The following is an 18,782-nucleotide window of genomic DNA, read 5'->3' as shown; positions in this document are numbered from 1 at the left end:
AGGTCAGAGTTCCAGATTCCTGGTCTCTTGAGTGAAGATAATATCCTCTCCCTCATAAGGCTGTGATTGAAGATTAACTGAAAGATGTAAGACATTCTGTAAACTGCAGAGTACCACACAAATGTCGTGTTGTAACCCTCACTGCTTCTGGCTCTCTGAATGTGGTGGCAGTGGGCGTGATAATTGCTTTATGAGAAGAACCAAGTTGTTTCTGTTGTTCTGGATTCCCAGCACATGACTGACTCAGCTGCTGCTCCCAGAGCCGGTCCATCATGCTACTAAATTGCAGGAGAAAATGGGATTAGCTTATTCTCCCTCGGACGCTAACCTTTTCCTTCATTCCTCTTGCCTTATCAGATCTTTGGAACTACTTCCTCTCAGCATATTTACAGAACTATTTTTAAAATCGTTATGGAAGATTTCAAACATACATAACAATGGAGAGAGAGGAGTAGCAAACGCCTCACTTCAGGCTCACTAGCTTCAACAATTATCAATTCATTAAACACTTGTTTCATCAATATCACTATCCACTCTGGATTATTTTGAAGCAGATTCCCAATATCATATCATTTTATCCATAAACATTTCTGCATGTATCTCTAAAATATAAGGATTATATTTTTAAACGCAATCAAAATATTACACCTAAAATGTGACAGCTGGGGACGCCTGTGATTCCAGCAGTTGGGGATGCTGAGGCTGGTGGATCACCTGAGGTCAGGAGTTCAAGACCAGCCCTGCCAACATAGCGAAGTTCCATCTCTACTAAAAATACAAAAATTAACCAGGCATGATAGCATGTGCCTGTAATCCCAGCTACTCGGGAGGCTGAGGCCGAGAATTGCTTGAACCCCAGAGGTGGAGGTTGCAGTCAGTTGATATCGAACCACTGCACTCCAGCCTGGGCAACAGAGCAAGATTCTGTCTTAAAATAAAATAAAATATGATTATAATTATTTAACATTATCCAATATCCAGACAGTATTAAATTCCTCTAAATATCACCAAGATTTTTTTTTTATACTTTGGTCAAGTCGATATTGCAATTGGTTGATAGGTGCTGTCATTTCATCCAAACATTCTTTTTCCATCTTTATTTTTTTCCTTGCAATTGATTTGGTGAAAAACCTGGTTCTTTGCCTGAAAATGTCCCACAATCTACATTTTGATCATGGTATGATTTAACATGTTCCTCTCCCTTTGGAATTTATAGTTAGATTTAGAAGCTTGGTCACATTTAGATTTGATTTTTGGACAGAACTAGCTACTTGAAAGGCAGTCTTATGTAATTCCATCAAGAGGCAAATGGCATTTGATAAGTTCTGGCATTTGTGCACTTAGTAGCCATTGAGAATCAATGCTTTGGCATTATTTCCTAGGGATTGAAAATGATTTTCTTCCATTTCTTCCTCATTTATTAACTGGGATGCTATTAGTATTCAAGGTTTATATTTATCTAAAATGAAAGCATACATTCCCCACTTCTGTTTTTGGCCATGACATGTTATGCTAGACAATGTATGTTTTTTCCACCTACATATTTCATTAAAATCAATTTTACTGAGAAGATTATTTGGTTTAATAAAAAACTACAAAGATTTCTATAAAACAACAACTGGAAAACATCATTCAGAACCCTCAAAGAGTGGTGAAGGACTGGTCCACAGCACACCATTCAAGTTCAAACCTAATTTTGCTATTTGTGAGCTCTATGACTTTGATCAAGGCTTTTCATCTTCCTACCCTCAGTTTTTTTCATCTATAACATGGAGATAATAAAGGCTACCTTATAGCTTTTATGCAAATTCATGATAAAGCATGCAAAGAGTATGTTTCAGTGTCTGACAAATAGCAGATACTCAACAAGTTGTAGTCACCACTAGTTTCCTCATTGTCTCCCCCATACCAAGCACAGTGCCTGGCAAACAGCAGCTACTCAATCAATATCAAGTGAATAACTAAGGGATGATTGGCTTTACTTTGTCTCAAGCTGATGGTGGCTTTAACAGTTCAAGATGCTGGGAATACAGAAGTGAACAAAACAAAATCTCTAATTCATGGACCTACATTTAATTGGCTGTAGGAATGGAAAAGGGCATGATTTGCTCCCAGGTTCAATTATCTCAGTCAGCTATTTTGAAAATAGGTACTATTGGTAACCCAGTGTTGAGGAGCAGAATCAACTCAACTGTATTACAGAGATGTAAGCAGACATCAATTTTCTCCAAAAGGAAGAAGTACCAGCAATTGCCATCACCTTGACTTGGCCTGAAGTGCTTTGAGGGCTCACTCCATGTATTGAGTTAAAAACCTGTGTCCCTCGAAATATAGGCTGATGTCTGCTACAGTTTGGATGTCTGTCCTCTCCAGATCTCATAACGAAATTGGATCCCCAATGTTGAAGAGGGGTGCCTAATGGGCAATGTAAGGGTAATGGGGTGGATGCCTCATGAATAGATCAGTGCCCTCCCTGGGAAGGCAAGGGGGCAAATGAGTTTTCATTCTATTAGTTCCCAAGTGAAGTAACAGAATATCAAAAGGAGCCCTGTACCTCCTCTCTCACTCTCTTGCTGCCTCTCTGGCCATTTGACTTCTGCACATACCAGCTCCCCTTGTGCTTCTCAGCATAATAGATGCAGCCTGAGGCCCTCAACAGATGCAGAGGTCAGTGTCATGCTTCTTGTACAGCCTAAAGAACCATAGCCAAATATCTTTTTCTTTGTTAACTACATTCTCAGGTATCCCTCTAGGGCAACACAAAAATAGACTCAGATGTCGAAATCCTAATCCTCAGAAACTATGAATATGACTTTATTTGGAAATAGGGTGTTTACAGATGTAATCCAATTAAGACAAGGTCTTATTGGATTAGGGTGAACCCTAAATCCAGTCACTGGTGTCATTATAAGAAGAGACACAAAGATACAGGGGAAAACATCATGGGAAGATGGAGACAGAGACTGGAATTATGCTGCCACAAGCCAAGGAAAGCCAAGGACTGCTAGCAACTAGCAGAAACCCCGCTGACATGTTGAGTTTGGATTTCTAGCCTCTGAGACTGTGAGAATGCATTTCTCTTGTTTTCAGCCACCCAGTTTGTGGTAATTTGTTACAGCAGCCATAGGAAATGAAAACGTCCACTGAACTCAGACCAAAAGTATGGATCAACCAGCCTACATGTAGCTGAAACTGTTTAGTGGGAAAGCGAGAGAAGTGGGTGAGGGAAATCCTAGACAGGAGAACCTGAGTCAGCTTTGTCTTAGAGCAGCTGGGCTCACAGCCGACTCTTCAAAGCTGCACAAGTACCAGCAGGTAAGCCTGCTTTACCTGAAAAGCAGGTGGGCAGAAGCCACAGGACTTGTTGGCACTGACATGTTGGGAATGAAAATGCTCTTTGTAGGGTAAGGCAGCTTCCGTCTTCCTCCACAGGAAGGAAAGGGGGAATATTAACACCATCCAGGACTGGGGGAGAAGCACTTTATCCTAGGCATCCACCGCTCTATGCTGTTGTATCTCAGAGAGGCTCTCCGACCTAATAAAAACATCTACACACTCTGACATGGGATGCTACTTAGCCCTCCCCTGGTTACTCAACCATGCCAAGCCTCAGCATACCTCCACCTCCTCTCGGCACTGTGAGAAGAATTCAATGCAATAATGCATTGGAGAACCTGGCATGGGAGAGGTGCTGCTTTGGCACCCTTTCCAAAGCCATATCTGGACACTTGTAACAGTGAATAGTCATGGTGGCTACTCACAAATGTGCCAGACACTGGGCTGGACACTGTAGAGACTGAGTGACGGTCTTTGTTAAATAACTGTTAGGACTGTGGGATTTAGAAATGATGTCTTTTTTTTTTTTCCTTAAAATTTTGTTTATGTTATAGTAATGTTTTATAATAAGATGCCTTAAAATTAAAATTCTGATCTCACATTTTTAAAAAGAAGTGGGAAAAGCTGTCACACATATTGATTAAAAATGTAATTTTTACAACATTGCTCAATTGTTCAGCCAGGCACAGCTGAATCTTGCCAAAGCACCAAGGAGCCAGTGTCCACCCTCAAATTTCCCCTCACCTCCACTGCACATGTCAGTAGCACATGATTTATCACTTAATTGGTGGCTAATTATTGCAGGTGTGCTCATTTTATTTTCCTAGCTTAGCTCCTTCAGGGCAAAAATTACCTCCTTTCACACCATCTGTCAGCACCTACTCAAAAGTCCTGCATGCCCAAAACTTAGCTGGCCTTACAGGCAGGGCTATGCCATAGACTTCTCTCTACCTTTCTGGAGAACGAGCTGTAACAAGCTGCTTAGTGATTAAGTTAGTGCGAAGAAGGAAGCAGAAGAAACTATGACTACGAGTTGTGCTCACATTTGGGGTCTGCTAAATCATTTCCTATTGGTTCATCTGAAATGGCACCACCAAGACCACAGGGCAAAACGTGCAGGTGACACTCAGCGATCCAGCTATGGGTCAAAAGCACCTGAGAAACTGGTGTGTGTCTGTGTGCAGGCTTGTGTGCGCACGGGCAGCAGCATGTCGACATACCTCAAGGCTAAAGCAATTTAAGCTTTTCTCTTCCTGAGATAAAAACCAGCTTTTCTCAGTGACTGCTAGAATGTATTATCTCTTTATGAGTGCCACAGATGCTTTGGGTACTTGCTGGAAGCAAGAAAGAGACTTCAGTTCCACCTGTCTTTGGAGATGCGCATAGGAGAATCACGCACCAGACACTGTGCTAATGTCTTTACATTTGCTGTTTTGTTTGTTTGTTTGTTTGTTTTAGACGGAGTCTTGCTCTGTCACCCAGGCTAGAGTGCAATGGCACGATCTCAGCTCACTGCAACTTCTACCTCCCGAGTTCAAGTGCTTCTCCTGCCTCAGCCTCCCGAGCAGCTGGGACTACAGGTGCACACCACACCCAGCTCATTTTTTGTATTTTTAGTAGAGACAGGGTTTCACTATCTTGGCCAGGCTGGTCTTGAACTCCTGACCTTGTGATCCACCCACCTTGGCTTCCCAAAGTGCTGGGATTACAGGCTTGAGCCACCGCACCCAGCCTCCATTTGCTCTTTTAACGCTTCTACTCAGAGGTTCTACGGGGTTGTATCAACCCCATTTAACTGGCTGGAAAACTGCCTAGAAAAGGCAGAGCTGGCCAGGCGCGGTGGCTCACGCCTGTAATCCCAGCACTTTGGGAGGCCGAGGCGGGTGGATCACGAGGTCAAGAGATCGAGACCATCCTGGTCAACATGGTGAAACCCGTCTCTACTAAAAATACAAAAAATTAGCTGGGCATGGTGGCACGTGCCTGTAATCCCAGCTACTCAGGAGGCTGAGGCAGGAGAATTGCCTGAACCCAGGAGGCGAAGGTTGCGTTGAGCCGAGATCGCGCCATTGCACTCCAGCCTGGGTAACAAGAGCGAAACTCCGTCTCAAAAAGAAGAAGAAAGAAGAAAGAAGAAAGAAGAAAAAGAAGAAGAAGAAGAAGAAGCAGAGGAAGCAGAGGAAGCAGAGGAAGCAGAGGAAGCAGAGGAAGAGGAAGAGGAGGAAGAGGAAGAAGAGGAAGAGGAAGAAGAGGAAGAGGAAGAAGAGGAAGAGGAAGAGGAAGAAGAAGAAGAAGAGGAAGAAGAAGAGGAAGAAGAGGAAGAAGAAGAGGAAGAAGAAGAAGGAAGAAAGAAGAAGAAGAAGAGGAAGAGGAAGAGGAAGAGGAAGAAGAAGAAGAAGAAGAAGAAGAAGAAGAAGAAGAAGAAGAAGACGACAAAGCCATGGAACTAATATCAGGCAAAGTTCTTAGACCCTAGACATTTTCCTCCCATAGCCTCATCCACTGCCCACCAATATAAACAATCAACTTTCACTGACAACCCTCAAATCACTTCACAAAGATGGCCTCTAGGCCTAAATCCAGCTGTCAATAGAAGGGTGGCAAAAAAAAAAAGAGACCCACATTGAAGCCATCAAACTTGGGTTAAAAGCTGCATTGTCCCTCCTCTCCATGCAGATGGGCTAATTGAGGTTAGAGCCATAGAAACCCAACAAAAGGCTCTGAAGCCCACACAACCTAGCCTAACTGCTGCCAGCCACTGTGGGGAGGGCCAGAGGAAGCCCTGCTCTCCCTCATTCCTCAACAGTTTAACGAAGATTTGATCCGTCATCTTCCCAGGAACACATGACTGCATGACTGTCCAAGAGAAACTGATTTTTATTCTCAAACAAAACAGTGGATCTTCCTTTAAAGCCAGAAGTCGGCAATAAAATGGGTCATAAACGTATTTCTGGGGTTATAATCCCCTTAGAGTAGTCAATTGGATTTCTCTCCTAGCCCCTGGGCCTGCAGAAACCATATTCCTGGAGAAGTTCCTCCTCCGAGGCTGGGGAGCGGTGGGAAGGTCTGCAGAGCCTGTGGCCCTTCCTGAGCCGCTCGCTGCCACACATGCGCACTTTTCGGGCGGGATCTTCCTTGGCCTCTGAAAGTTATGAGAATATTCACCCAATACCATCTATTAGCTAATAAGGCTATCCGGCTTGCTTTGTATGTTTGGGATGATTCTGAAAAAAGTCACATTCACATTTTAAAATGTCTAAGATTTTATCACATAAATGACACACAAAAAAGTAAAATTTTATATGCATCATAAAGCAGGCATTACATTTGAACCAGCAAAGAAAAACTCAACCATTTTTTTTTTCCCAGACTTATTTTACTTCTACTCTTTAAAAACCTCTCTTTTGGGGATAGACATTCCTGGGAAGAAGGCATCACTACTCAGATATTAAAAATGCCTTACCATTCTGTTCCTTACATAGGCTTGAATATACTAAACCTACCTCAGTGCCTTGAACTTACTGTCATCTTCCGCAACTTTTTGCCATTTTTGTAGAACTAAGTTGACAAGCAGACTTTCTGAGACTGAGGATGTTTAGCACTTTTCAAACAAGGATGAAGTTGTCATATGAAAATAAAGATCAGATTTGTTCTTTATGGATCCAGGACACTGTCATAATAACTATAATAATAACGACAACAAATTATTCGAAGAGCTGACATCCATCCATTAAGCATATTTATTTAATCAGTCATTATTCTAAGAGCTTTTTTTCCACAAGAAAGTTTTTAGTTTATGAATCTCCTTATGAAAAATTCACAATGGCCGCAGACAATATCATTGCAACACCTTTACCTCTTCCGCTGGGATCCAATCTCCAGCTCACTGCTAGACACTTCATTTCTTTTGGCCGAAACTGACACTGACTTCTGCAGTCCCCCTGACTTGCCTCATTCTGTTCTTGCGTTCCTCTTGCTGCTTTCTTGAGGTCTTTTTCTTCTCATACAGACTGTGTCTTGCAAGTCTATGTTTGGGTTCATATTTCTTGGCATAATCCAGGGAATCATAAATCATGACAAAGCCAGTTGTCTTGCCACCACCAAAATGAGCTCTGAAGCCTAATACAAAGAAGACATCCAGTGTGGTCGTGTACATTTTGGTACTGTTGCCTTCCCAGGGTGAAGGGCATCAATGACCATTTGTTTCCTCTGAAGTAGTCGGTTAGTCATTAACTTTCTAGTTCAGGCAGTTACCATGTTGTTCATGACGGCGGTCTATCCTCAGACAGCCAGGGAGGCTATTTTAAGAGCTTTAAATAACTTCTTTTTTTTTCATTCAGTCTTCACAACAACCCTATGAAATTGTTACTGTTATGCCTCTAATTTTGTTGATGAAGAAAACAAAGCTCAGAAAAGTTAAGTGTTTTGCAGTAAGTCAAATAGCTAGGAAGTAGGGAAGCCAGTATTACAACCAGGCAGTTTGTTGCCACAGGACTAGTGGGCAGATGTTAACTGTGACATTGCATGAACCTGGAATGAGCTTCTTCTCTAGGGAGCAAGTCCTTCAAGAAGAGAGGCAGCCACTATGGTAGCAAAAACTTGAGTTTCACTTGGGATACTGGCAAGTTAAGCCAACACATTTCTGAGGATGCTGAGTTCGTATTCCATTATAATAAGCTACTTGCTATCAACAAGATTTTCTAGTTTTGAACAGGTTCTATCGTTGTATTCTTCATTTTGTCAGGAAGTTAGCATGCCATTTAAGAAGCAGAAGGGCAGTCAGCTTGTGATGACAGGTGACATTCAGATTTCTACGAAAACATTTAGATTTGTACACCTGTTCTGAAACTGCCTCCATTTCTTCTTAGACGCAGGTGGTTAAATACATGTGTTTACCAAGATTTCTGCTTGAAAGCCAAGAGACTCATCCCTGAGGCAGATGCTACGCAACACCAGCAGCTTGAATTACTCTTTTTTTTTTTTTGAGACAGAGTCTCGCTCTGTTGCCCAGGCTGGAGGTGCAATGGCATGATCTCAGCTCACTGCAACCTATGCCTGCTGGGTTCAAGCAAATCTCCTGCCTCAGCCTCCTAAGTACCTGGGACTACAGGCACCCACCACCACACCCAGCTAATTTTTGTATTTTTAGTACAGATGGGGTTTCACCATATTGGCTAGGCTGGTCTCAAACTCCTGACCTTGTGATCCACCTGCTTCAGCCTCCAACAGTGCTGGGATTACAGGCATGAGCCACTGCACCCGGCCTGCTTGCACTACTCTTAAGCAAACCCAATGAGAATGGAGGTGAGGTCCAAGAATGGCAGTAAGACCAGAAGTGATTCTGATGCTGAAAGGCCAGGTAAGATTCCATTAAATCAGCCTTCTCTAAGTCACTGTGCCACCTCCAGGGGACTGGTAATTGGCCAAATCCTCTCTGTCAGAAGTGCTAAGTGCAAGAAGCATCTATAAAGAAGTGAAAATTAGATTTGTTGAAAGACTGTTCATTTTGTCTTCCTCAACTACTTCTTCCCTTCGCTTCATTCCCTTAAGTATTAGGATGCAATTCAAGTTCCGTCACATACAATGGAGTTTACAACACAGAGGAAGTGGGTAATGCATTCCGTTCATCATCCAGCCTTGAATCATTAAGAGAAAAGTTTGACCAATCTTCTAGAACCTCTAAAACAGTGACAGCTATCCCCTATTATTATTCTGAGGGCGAAGAACTAGAATTCTAGGCCTCAAGCAAGTTCTTCCTATCTTTTTCTCTTTCTACTTCTAGTTCCTCTTAGCCAACTTTCTCCAAAATGCCCTTTCTGGGCACCTAGAAAGAAAGTGGGACAGGTCCTTTTATAGGGGATGAAGCACACTGGCTGTTGTTACTTCTCCAAGTGAAGCTGAGCAGAAAACTACTGGCAAGTCCAAGGCAGAAATGGGGCAGAAGGAAGACTGGGAAAGAGAAATGTCTTGTCGTAGTCTGGTGTGACATAACAGGGAGCTGGCTGCTCTTTGGACCAATGACTTGCTACCAATTTTATTGACTGATTGACTGATTTAGAGATTGAGTCTCATTTGTAATCTAGGCTGGAATGCAGTGGTATGATTGCAGCTCACTGCAACCTGCATCTCCCAGGCTCAAGCAATCCTCCCACCTCAGCTTCCCAAGTAGCTGAGACTACAGGTGCACACCACCACGCCTGGCTTTTTTTTTTTTTGGTATTTTTTTGGGGTACAGGCAGGATTTTGCCATGTTGCCCAGGCTGGTCTCAAACTCCTGGGCTCAAGTGATCCACCTGCCTCAGCCTCCCACACTGCCGGAATTATAGGTGTGAATCACCACACCTGGTCTACCAATTTTAAATACAAGAGTTAGCAATAAAAACAGCGACCCATTCTTTTTTTTTTTTTCAGATTCTAATGAGAATACGTTTATTGTACACATATCATACACACAACAATTATTTGGAAAACATTTACAGGCAGAGTTCAATTCCAAATCTCCGTTTCACCCACACACACCGTTCTGCACACTCACCTTAGGGGCTGTCCAACAGGAACGAGACACAAAGTTATTGCTTTCTGAACAGAGAGCTTCAACTAAATGGACTCTTCCAAGCCAAGAACAGAGTCCAGCATCCTCTTAATTCTCAATACCCTGTATATATATGAATAAAACCTTCGGTACGTTATAGATTACCCATCACCATTCAAAGTTAATATTAAAACTGGATCCCATGTCTCAAAAAAGTTGTAAGAAGTGCACCAGTATTTACAGATCCCATTAAATTATGCATAAATAAAATCTGTACACTCAACACACTGTTTCTTAAAATACAGAACCTCCACGGGGACTTGGGGTCGTGGGGACAGGCAGCAACAAATTGCTTCGTGCCTACCCTTTTCAAGTTTACTTGAAACATCTAAAATAAATATGCAAATAAAGCTTCAGTACCCTAAAGGAACATGTCGTTTCATAGAGCCTCCCATTTGAAGAGTTAACTTTCAAAGTTTTTTTTTTTTTTTTTTTTTTTTTTTTTAAATAATAAAAAAAAAAAGGACAGGGGAAAAATCTTCAGCAGGCTTGGTTTCTACAAGTTTCCTAAAACCAGAAGGCCCCCTTTGAACACGGGGTTTAGAGTGTGTCAAATACCACCTATTAATCAGTTGCTAAGCAGATAGACCCTTTGCCTCCTACCAGAGGACTTGATCTCCGAAGAAGCTAGATACACACTTTTCTTTTTTTCAAGGTAAATATTTAGCAGACACAAAAACCAGCCATTACCTTAACACTGAAAAAAAAAAGGTATTGTTGATCTGTTGATCTAGAGCACATCAATCTGACATTTCAATGGCTAAGTGTGTGGGTCTGTTAGCCCAGGCAATGTATTTAAAAGATTCTAAAACTTGTAGCACCACTTTCAGAGAGAAGGAAAGAATGGGGTTCAAAAAAAATAAAAGCTTAATGAATAAAGAGCCAGTACTTGTCACCTTCGGATAATAGGTCCAAAGTGAGGAGATAGCTCAGCGCTAGAGAAACAACTAAGGAATCCAGGAGCGGAGGTGATTGCTGCCGATCCGGAACCAGTGGAGGCCCTTTAAATAGTAAGGTAGGTAACAAACTTCCCCCAGGCCAAGAGGGTTCTCAGTCTGTGCGGTGGAGAAGGATTCTTGCAGCCCTGTTCCTTCCCGACTCTCCGAAGCTCTGTTCATCCCACTTTTATTTCCTGTGTTTCTCCATTTTCTCCAGGGTTTTGTTAGAATCAGCTGGACTCTGGTCTCTGGGGTTCATGTAGGATTTGTCTATGACAATCAGGGCTTCTTTGATGTAGTTCTGCAGGGCAGACACCGCGGCACAGATGGCCTGGCTGCCAAACCCGTGGGTAATCAGGCTGAAATGAGACAAGCAGTTCTGTATGTTCGTCTCCAAGACTGGGGCGGAGGACCTGCTGGTCCCATTGGGTGTCTGGTCTCGGTTGAGAAGTTCCGTGAATTCTTTACACACTTGCCTGTGAAGACAGTCAATCGACTCCATGAGTTCCATCTAGCTCCTTACAGGTCAAGGGCACAGAACCAACTACGCATGAGGACGGAGGACCACGCTGGGCCGCCAGGAGCATGTTCTTCCTAGTCGCCATCTCATTTCGTCCTCCCAGATGAGGCCTGGTTAAATATTCTGCCACTGGTTTACTGGGAAACTCGGCTTCACAGACGTAGGCAAAGTCCCTAGCCAGATGAACGGCTTCCCCTTCTACTAAGGATGTCAGGAGAGTTACATGAGCAGCTTTCCGTCTCCCGGCTGGAAGATTCAACCCAATCTTGTCCAACTTCTCCCGCAAGGACCGGCCCCCATTTTTTGATTTGGCTCTTCTGAGAACACCTCCCAGTAATGAGGCATTTAAGCATTCAGGCGGGGACAATCGCCTCTGCACTTCAGCCACTGTCATTTTGTATTTAGAAGTAGAGCTGAGGAGAGACAATCTTCCAGGGACTGAGCAGAAGACCTCAGTGGGGTTCATGACGGCCCCTACCAGCTCCTTCTGACAGGGGAGGTTCAGAGGGTTCTTGGTCATGGAAATGGGACCTTTGCGAATGACTGACTGATCGTGCAACAACAGGTGCTGGTCATCAACATTCTGCACATCGTCCATCTGGTGGGCCATGTCGTGGAGCCCCAGGTTTTCGGCCAGGCCCGCAGCATCCAGGGCGTGCGCATGGGGCAGCAGCAGGTCGGAGCGGCGGTAGGCATCCCTGCGGGCGCTCACCGCACCCGCCTCCAGCCCAGAGAGGTGGGGCAGCAGGCCGGCCAGGCGCCCGTGGTGCGAGGGCAGCCCCGCTCCCTCCTGGCTCTGGCGGCCGGGCCAGGCCTGCTGCTGGCTGCCGGTGGGCGCCGGCTGGTGCAGGGGGTTGATGGCGGCGGCGTACGCTTCCCCCAGGTGCGAGTAGGGGTCGGCCGACTGCGAGTAGGCCAGCTGCTGGTAGGGAGGGGGAAAGTAGGGTGGCGGCTGGTATTCGGCGACTCCAGTGTGGGAGAGGGGCGGCGCGGGGCTGTAGAGGTGCTGTCCGGGCTGTAGAGGTGCTGTCCGGCGGAGGAGAGGTGGGGTATTCGCGGGTACCCATTGCTGCTCCCGTAGTGGCGATCCTGGGGAAACGAGTTCTGAAAGCCGGGCGGCAAAGGTCTGAGCGCTGCTCCGAGGCCCGAGGCGCTCGGAGGCTCCAAGTCCGAACCCTGGGTCTCGGGACGGAAAAGGTCAGGGACAGAGTGCGGGTCGCAGGAGCTGGACGCCCGACGCAGAGCGTTCTCCCGGAGCCCGCCCATGGCGCAGGAGCTGCCGGAGGTGGCAGCGCGGCGGGCCCCCATTCTTTATTTAAAGACTGACTAGTGACAGTCTCAAAGACATTATTTGAGAACTAACTCTGCAGTAATGGGAAGAAAAGAAAAAAAGATGAGAAAGGACTAGAAGAAAGAAGAAAAGGTGGAGAAGAAGTCTCGATATATCTCAATCATGACCCTCTCAAAAGTGACCAAGTATAACCTTCCCCACCCCAAACACTTTCTGTCATTTCCACCTAATGAAACATGCAGGGATGATCTGAAGAGACGCATTCAACAGGAAAGGAAGCTGCTGGGTGAGAATACACAGGGTTCATCGATCAAGAGTTCTTTTTTTCTTTTGGTTCTGGGGACATAGCTTCACTGTCAGATACCCTGCCGCAGGAAGAATCGCGCGCCTACAAGGGAGACAGAGGAAAGAGTTGACGGGAGAGACAAAGACATAAGTTGGAAGAAGACCCAGATTTCAGAGTATTACTATAGATTCCGTACTTTTCATAAATAATATTCTTAGATTTACAACGGAGTCAGTCCTGCTGAAATCTACACTTGGACTTGAAACCTAACTGAAGAAAGTCATTCAAAAATATCAAAATGAGTGAAAGCATGACCAAAAAAAATATTTTGTTAAGAGTAAGAATTAAAGCCGGGTGCGGTGGCTCAAGCCTGTAATTCCAGCACTTTGGGAGGCCAAGGAGGGTGGATCACAAGGTCAAGAGATCGAGACCATCCTGGTCAACATGGTGAAACCCCATCTCTACTAAAAATACAAAAAATTAGCTGAGCATGGTGGCACGTGCCTGTAATCCCAGCTACTCAGGAGGCTGAGGCAGGAGAATTGCTTGAACCCAGGAGGCGGAGGTTGCGGTGAGCCGAGATCGCGCCATTGCACTCCAGCCTGGGTAACAAGAGCGAAACTCCATCTCAAAAAAATAAAAATAAAAAGAGTAAGAATTAATGAAGCATATATAGGGGAGAGAGAATTTAGGAATGGGAGAGAGAGAGAGAGAGACAGGTGTACACATAATATTAAGAGGAGGTATCTGAAAAGGCAACAAGAATAATTCAAGACTTTTTGGGTTTTGTAGAGTTCAGCAGCACAAATGTTATGAGTGTCTCGTAGGGGCTACTCAGGACTGAGAAATGACCAAAGGGGTATGGAGGACAGTTAAGGAATCAGGATTTTAAGGCTATTCCTACAAGGACTAAAGAAAAAACTGTCCTTGAGGTTGAGGCTGAGTCAGAAGGCAAGTGATGCCAGGAGATTACAAAGAAAGACATTTCAAGTGAAAATGATATCCAAAGTTTGGCACACCATGAAAGGGTAATTTCAATTATACCTGCCATCTATGTAACAGTCATAATTTATAAGTTAACTTGCCACTGCATACCTCATTTCATTCCTCAATAAACTCTTAGAAGTGGTTAAGTAGGGTGGGTATCCTTATTACCACATTCCAGGAAGAAACTAAGGCTTAGAGGGGTTAAGTGATTTCCCAAGGTCTTATGGCTGCTAAGTCAGAAGGTGAGGCCTCCTAGTGAGCTCTTTTGATTCCTACTCCAGTGCTTATTCCACTATACCATAACTCAGGAGTACTAGAACTATTACTAAGGGGAAGATGGCTTTGGAAATACTTAAGTGAAGGGCCAAAGTCGGCAATGCAAAGTATATGACCCGTGTGGAAGGTGGTAGAAGTGGACCCCGCCGGTTTGTGGAAAAATGTGGAGTGATGGCAGCTCAATGGCATGAAAGTAAGCATGGGAAAGGGAGAGACTGTGCTAGTCCTTCCAAGGCTGAGGGAATTAGGGCCACAAGGAGAAGAAGGGAAGTCAGGCTACTTTAAGAAATTCTAGGGAGCACAATGTACAGGTAGAAAAGGGAGGACTATTTCCTCATCATCAACAAGGATTTGAAGGACATAGATAGCTCAGGATGGAGTGAATGAATGAATTAGTGAGTGAATGAATGAAAGTCAAAGATGCTGGAAAGACAGGCTTTAACCTCAGATGAGTGATCAGCAGGAGCAGGGATGAGGACGACCATGGGTAGAGAAGAGGGTGGGAGCTACGGCAGTGACAGGAGAGGAGGCAGCTGTTGGGGAAGTTGCAGAACTTTTCCCAGGTTCTTAGTCTTAGTCCCAAGGTTCTAACTGTAATATTACATTTGAGGGTGAGAAAATCTCTGTGAGCTTTAGAGAAGACAATGTATACGAAAGTGTCTGGCAGTGCCTGACAAACGGTAGGTGGTCAACAACCTCTAATTAAAACAGAAGTCAGGTCACATGGACCCTGGGAAATTCATTCTTCACTACTGACCTTTGTCTTTTAGTCAAATATTTACTGTATACTATGATGGGTAACGCACTGGAGGTGATGTAATGATGAATCAGACATTGAAATTGCTCTTACCCTCCGGGCGTATCTGACACAGATTACAGTATGATGTGGTAATAAATTCACCTGTTCAGCAAATAATTATGGAGCATCTACTATGTACCAGGCACTGGTGATACACCAATGACAGCAGAAAGACCCTATGTACATGAAGTTCACGTGGGCACAAAGGACAATCCAAAACAGGCAAATGATTTCAGGTGGGGTTAAGGGCAATGGAGGAAGACAAAGGAGAGTAAAGAGGCAGGGAATCAAGACGGCACGGGAGACCCTGTTTTAGATGAGGTGGTCGCGGAAGGCCTGCATGAGGAGGTGACAATTGAACAGAGACATGAATGGAGTGAGGAAGCGAGCCGTATGAAGGTCCTGAAGAATAACCTTCCAGACGGAGGGAGTAGCAAGAGAAAAACCCTAAGACAACAGCAAGTGTGAACATGAGAATGCAGGAAGTGGTGACTGACATAGTGCAGCTGCTGAGATAGCAAAGAAGTCAGTCCTACCTTGGGGTGTCGCTGTATGTATGGGGGTGCCACCTTATGATATAATATGTAATATAAGTTAGATACAGTAGCATGTGCCTGCAATCCCAGCTACCAGGGAGGCTAAGGTGAGAGGATCACTTGAGCCCAGGAGTTCGAGAACAATCTGGGCAACATGGGGATACCCCACCATAAATAAAAAAAAGAAAACAAAATTTAAAAAAGAAGATAAAAAGAAAAAGAAAAATATATTTGGTTTCTGCCCCAGGTTCCTAAGACAGAACTCCTAAATCCCCTGTAGACAGACGTGATAGGAGAATCTTCTGTTCTAATATTTGGTTGTTGACTTTGGTTCTTAACATAGACATCCTAAGAGGGATGGGAGAGCTACAGAGTGGTAGCTCTGGAATTTTTTGGGTGCAAGGAGCATCTTATGTCCTAATGAGGCAACTCTTGGTGGGCTTCTGAACAACGTCAGGAAAGGGGCTGGTTGCCAGGGGAACCAACCATGTGATTAGAGGATTGGAACTTTCTGCGTCCTTCCCAACCTAGGAAAGGGAGAGGAGCTGAAGGTTGTGTCGATCACCAATCAATGGCCGATGATGTAATCAATCATGCCTACGTAATAAAGCCTCCGTAGAAAACCAAAAGGACAGGGTTGAGGGAGCTTCCAGGTAGGTGGACACACTGGATGTCAGAGAGTGTGTGGAATTTCTGTTCCCCTTTCCACATGTCTTGCTCTGTGTGTCTCTGCTGTTATCCTTTAAATAAGAAACCGGTAAATATAAGCACAATGTTTCTCTGAGTTCTGTGAGCTGTTCTAGCAAATTAAACTTAAGGACAGAGTCATGAGAATTCTAGATTTATAGATGGTCAATCAGAAGTATAGTGACAATCTACTATAAGCAACTGGTATCTTAAGTGGGGGACAGTCTATGGACTGAGACCTTAGCCTGTAGAGTCTGACGCTATGTCCAGGTAGACAGTGTCAGAATTGAGTTAAATTTTAGAACATTCCACTGGTGTCTGCTGGAGAACTGGTTGTTAGTGGGAAGCAATCCTCACATATTTTGGTGACCGAAGGTAAAACATGCTGTCTTGAGAATAAGACTGAGAGAAACACCTTGGTCTTTTCTATCCTTAATGGGAGGCATAATAAGGAATCAAAGAAAGCTTCCTGGAGGTGCCGGTATTTGAGCTGAAACTGGACAGAAATGCAGCATTTGGTTCCACAGCAAAGTAACACTGTAAATCAAGGCCCAAAGGAGGAAAGCAAAGAGTATCGGCAAGGAGCAAAGAAGACTTGGTTTGGATGACGAGGACTTTCGATAGAAGGAAGTGGTGACCAATCAGGCAGAAAAACTGGAGAGAAGCCAGAAAGGGCAGGAGGAAAGGAAAGGGCAGGAGGAAAAGAAACCTTAATTTTTGAAAATGTATTATCCAAGAGGCACCTAACTAGGTTCTTTGTCTTATATCATTTAATAAGCACAGCTATCCTAAAACATCCCCAGTAGAATAGATGGCAAACTGAGGCTAGGAAAGGTTAAACCCCAAAGTGAGTTATGGATGTCAGGCTAAAGAAGCCAGGGTTTAAGCAGGGGAAATCACTGAAGGTTTGTAAGGAGGCACACAGGCAGAGCTGTGCTGCTCTGGGATTAACCTGGCACACAAGGGGGATGGCAGCTCAGGAGCAGGTGACCAGCAAAGACAGTGCACACTTCCAACCATCACTGTGGGGAAGAGCCATCTTGTTCCTTTCATATTCCCAAGGCCCTAAGGTTCAGTGCTAGGTCTCTATCAGGCAGCCAGCCCACTTCATTGGCAGCCTACCCAATGCGAAGTTCAGAGCCAAGAACAGCATCATAATCTTCCTTTTCTTGTGAGTAGGGTCATGTACCAGCCAAAGAAGGCTGGGTTAAATTTTTAGCTTTTTCAGACTGTAAGGTAAAGTATCAAGAAGGAGTGACTTTCTTGCCTCTCAAACACTAAAGAGTTGCATTTGATTTTTTTTTTTTTTTTTTTTTTTTTTTTGAGACGGAGTTTTGCTCTTGTTACCCAGGCTGGAGTGCAGTGGTGCGATCTCGGCTCACCGCAACCTCCACCTCCCGGGTTCAGGCAATTCTCCTGCCTCAGCCTCCTGAGTAGCTGGGACTACAGGCATGCACCATCATGCCCAGCTAATTTTTGTATTTTTAGTAGAGAAGGGGTTTCACCATGTTGACCAGGATGGTCTCGATCTCTTGACCTCGTGATCCACCCACCTTGGCCTCCAAAAGTGCTGGGATTATAGGCGTGAGCCACCGCACTCGGCCTTGATTTTTTAAAAAATAACATAAAACAAAGCATTATGTTATAACAACATGATGGAATACTACTCATCAATAGAAAATAATTGATTATTGGTACCCATAACAATATAGATGACTCTCAAAATAAGCTGAGTAAAAGAAGCCAGGCAAGTTAGAGAACCTACTGTATGATTCCATTTCTACAAAATTCTTAAAAATGCAAACTAATTTGTGGTGACAGAAAGCAGAGTAGTGGGTTTGGGTGCTTAGGGGTGGGGTGCGGGACAGAAGGGAAGTGATTGTAAATGCACACAAGGAACTATAGGGGCTAGTGGATACGTTCATTATCTTGATTATGGTGATGACTTCATAGGTGGGTACATCTGTCAAAACTAATCAAACTGCATTCTTTTTTTTTTTTTTTTTTTTTTTTTTTTTTTTTTTTTTGAGATGGTGTTTCGCTCTTGTTACCCAGGCTGGAGTGCAACGGCACAATCTCGGCTCACCGCAACCTCCGCCTCCTGGGTTCAAGCAATTCTCCTGCCTCAGCCTCCCGAGTAGCTGGGACTACAGGCGTGCACCACTCATGCCTGGATAATTTTTGTATTTTTAGTAGAGGCGGGGTTTCACCTTGCCGACCAAGATGGTCTCGATCTCTTGACCTCGTGATCCACCCGCCTCCCAGAGTGCTGGGATTATAGGCGTGAGCCACCACGCCCGGCCCCAAACTGCATTCTTGAGCGCTGGAGAAAAACACAGTGGCTCTATAGATCTTAAACAGGGCCCGTAAAACCAGGGGAGATAAGCACTACAGATTGCTGTAGCTTTTGGGACACAGATGTCTTGTGAATATTTGTGTTTTCTCAAGGCACAGGACTGGAACACATTTTCCAGAGCCCCTGGTGGTAAGCTGTGGCCAGGCCCTGAGTTCTGGCCAATAGAGTGTGCACTTCC

The 18,782-nt window shown here is 44.4% G+C and overlaps 2 protein-coding genes across 11 annotated transcripts in view; both read right to left on the bottom strand.

Annotated features, from left to right (window-relative positions):
- STON2 (stonin 2) overlaps window positions 1-18,782 on the bottom strand; it is a 173,703-nt gene that overhangs the window by 66,624 nt on the left and 88,297 nt on the right. The gene's annotated exons all lie outside the window — the stretch shown is intronic.
- Window positions 9,729-13,386, bottom strand: LOC104650797 (transcription factor AP-2 gamma-like). The gene is given in 3 exon segments (XM_074392879.1): window positions 9,729-11,337; window positions 11,432-12,416; window positions 12,419-13,386. Coding segments are annotated over 3 exon segments (1,545 nt in total). The 5' UTR covers window positions 12,695-13,386; the 3' UTR covers window positions 9,729-11,053.

The sequence above is a fragment of the Saimiri boliviensis genome, chromosome 2 (genome assembly GCF_048565385.1).
Source record: "Saimiri boliviensis isolate mSaiBol1 chromosome 2, mSaiBol1.pri, whole genome shotgun sequence".
Classification (NCBI taxonomy): domain Eukaryota; kingdom Metazoa; phylum Chordata; class Mammalia; order Primates; family Cebidae; genus Saimiri; species Saimiri boliviensis.
Note: the sequence above shows the minus strand (reverse complement) of the source record. Positions and strands in the feature narration are given on the sequence as shown.